Source organism: Nansenia antarctica, assembly GCF_963989245.1.
Source record: "Nansenia antarctica genome assembly, chromosome: 17".
NCBI lineage: Eukaryota > Metazoa > Chordata > Actinopteri > Argentiniformes > Microstomatidae > Nansenia > Nansenia antarctica.
This window is the reverse complement of record NC_137687.1, coordinates 9,997,280-10,002,279: the sequence shown is the minus strand read 5'-3', so window position 1 is coordinate 10,002,279 and position 5,000 is coordinate 9,997,280. Positions and strand designations below refer to the sequence as shown.

Sequence of the window (5,000 nt, the reverse complement as noted above, 5' to 3'; positions counted from 1 at the left end):
GCAGTGGTATAAAGGGTTCAAACAACAACATCACTTGATTTAGCCAATGCACAACACCTGTGTCAAAAATGTCACCTAGTGGCTAGGCATCAAGGGAATTGTAGTCTTAGATTTAGTGGACTACAACAACATACACAAGTGTTCATGAGACAGGAAACATGAAGAAGGTCTATGACCAAAAGCTCGCAATAAACTTTTTTTTTTTTTGCAGTGTTTGAGTGTGCGGATGCTGTTATTTTGCACTCTATTGATACTCTTCAGTTCCAGCACCTCAACAAAGTCTCATCATGGATGAGCGGTGGTATTTTCACTATTTAGAATACTAAGGTAAGAAATTATGCAGATGAAGTTATCTTGTTGTTTGGGCTACAGTAGCACAGTGCAGTATTTTGCAAGCTACGAAAAACGACCTGTTAGAATGCTAACAATGCTAACAATTTTACAGAGCTAGTGCCAAACTAAGTCAGCAGGAATGTAGCCTTTAGTTTGTCTTCTTCTAGCTGTTTTATTATCCTTCATCATCAGCTTCAGACAGAAAGTTTATCCTCCATAGTTTATCAACTCTAGATGTGGCTGTGTATTCTACTGAGGCTGAGTGTTTCCGTTCTACGCTTAGGTATGTGTGTGTGTGTGTGTGTGTGTGTGTGTGTGTGTGTGTGTGCGTGTGCCTGTGTGTGTGTGAGTATGTTTATGCGTGTGCATATGTGTATGCATGCGTGTGTGTGTGTGTGTGTCTGTGTTTATGCCTGTGCCTATGCGCGCGTGTGTGCATGTGCATGTACATAGAGAGGCGTGTGTGTGTGTGTGTGTGTGTGTGTGTGTGTGCTCACCCCAGCCTATGAGCATGTACATGGAGAGGCGTGCGTGTGTGTGTGTGTGTGTGTGTGTGTGTGTGTGCTCACCCCAGCCTATGAGCATGTACATGGACAGGCGTGTGCTGCAGGGGTAGATGACCAACAGCAGGGTGTGGAGGTACAAGCCTTCCACCAGCAGCCAGAAGAAGTTAGCCATGATGAAGTAGTTGAACAGCACCAGGCTGGCCTTGCAGCCCACCTGGCAACACAGAAACACACACACTCTTAGAATGCGTCTGTGGCGCAGGAGGTAGAGTCGGCGTCTAATGATCGCAAGGTCGGCAGATCGGCGGTTCGAACCTGACGAGGTGTCCTTGGGCAAGATACTGAACCCCAAATTGCTCCCAATGAGCGGGCCGGCGCCTTGCATGGTAGCTTGCCACCATTGGTGTGTGAATGTGTGTGTGAATGGGTGAATGAGAAGCTGTTGTCAAGCGCTTTGGAATAAGGCGCTATATAAGTCAGACCATTAATGCACATCTCAAAGATATTGATCCGGAGACCAGGGGTCTAGCATACTTCCCTTCATAGCCTTCAGAATGACCAGTTCTACAAACACTCACCAGCCACTTTATTAGGTGCAGTACACCTTTTCAACTGCTCGTTAACGCAAATATCTAATCAGCCAATCACGTGGCAGCAACTCAATGCATTTAGGCATGTAGACATGGTCTACTCTAGACTCTAGACGATATTGCTGAAGTTCAAACCAACCATCAGAATGGGAAAAAAAAAAGTATGATGTAATGTTTTCTTGAGTGTAAAGTGTGATGTTTTTATTTCCTACAGTTCTGTTTTAAATTGGCAAATTCTGTTCTTACCAGCGAGGGCTCTATGCTGCAGTCTGTGTGTTCTTACCAGCGAGGGCTCTATGCTGCAGTCTGTGTGTTCTTACCAGCGAGGGCTCTATGCTGCAGTCTGTGTGTTCGCTGTGAGAGAAGAGGATGGTGTCTTTGGCGAGCACGGCCACCGCCCGCAGGATGAACGACACAAACAGGTTCAGGTGGATGTAGTTCCTCGTACAGTGGAGCCTCCTACACACACACACACACACACACACACACACACACACACACACACACACACACACACACACCGATCCAAAACAGAGAGAGACCTTAAGTTTAAGGTCAAGAGTGCTTATCAACAATGTCATTCTGTGAATTATGGAATACCAAACATACTTAATACCTCCTGTACACTGTGTGTGTGTGTGTGTGTGTGTGTGTGTGTGTGTGTGAGTGTTACCTGAACACACACAGGATGGTGGTGCTGCTGATCAGAGTCTGTGTGTGTGTGTGTGTGTGTGTGTGTATGTGTGTGTGTGTGTGTGTGTGTGTGTGTGTGTGAGTGTGTGAGAGTGTGTGTGTGTGTGTGTGTGAGAGTGTTACCTGAACACACACAGGATGGTGGTGCTGCTGATCAGAGCGATGAGAGACAGGCTGTGGCCCAACGTGTACAGAGTCTTCACCACCAGGTAGAACACCAGCTACACACACACACACACACACACACACACACACGTCTAGTTACATGACGCATAAACATTGAGGGTGTACCACACACAAACAAACGCATGAACGCACACACACACGCACACACACACATTACAGTTTTTCTCTACCGCTTTAACACTAACATCAGAACCTCAAACGCAATGACCAAAACCTGAAACTGGTGTATTTTATCTCACACCAATTCTTCACAACGACAAATACATTTCTTGCTTATCTCTCATTTTGCAGCTCTAAACCACACAGTTAACAAAACACTAAATACAATTCTCTACATTTGACACACTCTTCCTTGATAAAATGTCTTGTGTTCACATGGAAAACACTACCACTCAGAATGCTAAACTCAAACCACCAATCACACAATCACACTCCTCATATGGGCAAACACCTATTGCTTTTCAATTATCAATCATAGCTTTAGCAATAAAAGGGCCAAAGGTGAGCTCTCCTGTGTTGAATATATCAGAAGATATATCAGGGCTGGATTCGTCATGCCAGGCGATACTTTCCCCTCTGCTTGGCCAGGGAGAACATTGCCTGTGATGTCGACGAGGTCTTGTGGCCTTTGTGTAGAGTATATGCATATATTTTCTTTTTTCTATTGTTTGTTCTGTATGAAGAACACTTTACAAATCCAACTGTCATTGCTGAGATTTGTACATAAATTTATTTTAAAAAACATTCTATTCTTGCATTTGTGTGTTTTATATTTGAGTATGAAAACATAACAGTTTATAACAGGCTACTGTACGTATGTAGTGTAACACTGAAAATGCTAAAGGCGTACTGATAATCTTATCATAGTACTGTTTTCCGCTGATCATCGTGTTTTCCATTGTGCACATTGGTGTTCAATCGGTTCTTACAAGTGTCTATTCATTTGCTGGTGTGTGTTTGTCATTTGATGACAAAATGTCATTTTGAGAAGACAAAACATTATTTTGCAGTGTTTGCTTTTGCAAGAGATTTGTGGAGTTTAGGGTTTTGTGTATGAGTTTTTGGATTTGTGTTAAGAGTTAAGAGAAAGAAATTTGCTATGCTTTGAGAAAACGTGTTAAAGCGATAGAGAAAAACGAACACACAGACCTTGGTTCACAGCTAACCACACTAACAGACCTAAAGCGTACTGAGCTGTGCTGGGAGACGTTCTGGTCACACAACGACCTTGCCGGTGTCAGAGACGGTGATGGAGTCCCAACCTTGACTCAGCTTATCTTAATAGTATACAAACACTTGTTTTCACAACGCAACGCAAGTCAATATTTGACCAAAACACAGTTTTTCCCTTCAAAACACTGGGGCGTCAGTGAATAATGACTATTTCAAAAGACAATTTGGATTGAGAAAAGATACAAGACTGATTACAAAACTGCACTGTTTCATTTCCAAAAAATCAACAAAGATTCGACAGCCCTTTGACAGCCCCCTCTTGTAGATGTCTCACAATCAAGCATGTTGCAATAGCTGGTGCGAGGCTGAGTCCAGAGCCTGGTTTGACTGGTCTGAGGTTAGTGCATGCATACAGCTCTGTGCCCTCAGAGTTAAGGGTCTATCGTACATCATCCTCCCTGGACACACACTCATCTATAAACAACATTCCCCACGCCTGAGACAACATCCATCTGGCAGACACACACACACACAGACACACACACACAGGGGTCGTACACACACACACACAGACACACACACAGGGGTCGTACACACACACACACACACACACAGGGGTCGTACATACACACAGACACACACACACACACACACACACACGGGTCGTACATACACACACACACACACACACACACACAGGGGTCGTACACACACACACACACACACACACACACACACACAGACACACACACACACAGGGGTCGTACATACACACATACACACACACACACAGGGGTCATACATACACACACACACACACACACACACACACACAGGGGTCGTACATACACACACACACACACAAGGGTCGTACATACACACACACACTCACACACACACACACACACACACACACACACACACACACACACACACACACACAGGGGTCGTACATACACACATAACATATACACACACACACACACACACACACACACACACACACACATATATATAGACCAGACAAACAGAGATACCCAGACACTTAGACACACATACCAGATCTCAACATTCAATTCCTCACCCTCAAACTGTCCCCTGTCTGTAAACAGTAGATAACATGCTTATCGACCCCTAGCCCCCATGTCTACCTCCACCAGCTTCCACTGAGTAGAGGGTGGTGGTTAGTGTGTAAAGGCGTAGGAGAGGTAGGGGCTTGGGATGAATTTGAGATTTAGATTTAGTCCAGAGCTACTCAATAGGAACGGAATGTTCGTGTTCGCGTTCGGGAACCTCCGAACATTGGTGCTGTCTGGCGAATGAGCCCGCGTTCATACCAGTGTAACCAGAACCATCCGCGTCATCAACGCTGGGTGATGAAGGGGCGGGATAAACAAAAATGTCACAACTAGATGGCAGCTACTTCACTGGAAAAGAGGATAATATCTTCCACTACAGTATCTGAAATAAACACAATTTTCTATGAAACACTTTCTGAGTTTCGGTCTGAACGCGCCGG

The 5,000-nt window shown here is 44.6% G+C and overlaps 1 protein-coding gene across 1 annotated transcript in view; it reads right to left on the bottom strand.

The window, feature by feature from the left end:
• LOC308172378 (vasoactive intestinal polypeptide receptor 2-like) overlaps positions 1-5,000 on the bottom strand; it is a gene marked incomplete at both ends in the record, with an annotated part of 15,553 nt that overhangs the window by 4,292 nt on the left and 6,261 nt on the right. The window contains 3 exons of the mRNA XM_080547290.1: positions 903-1,053; positions 1,750-1,888; positions 2,246-2,343. Coding sequence (XP_080403416.1) covers positions 903-1,053; positions 1,750-1,888; positions 2,246-2,343 — 388 coding nt within the window. The remainder of the gene's footprint in view (positions 1-902; positions 1,054-1,749; positions 1,889-2,245; positions 2,344-5,000) is intronic.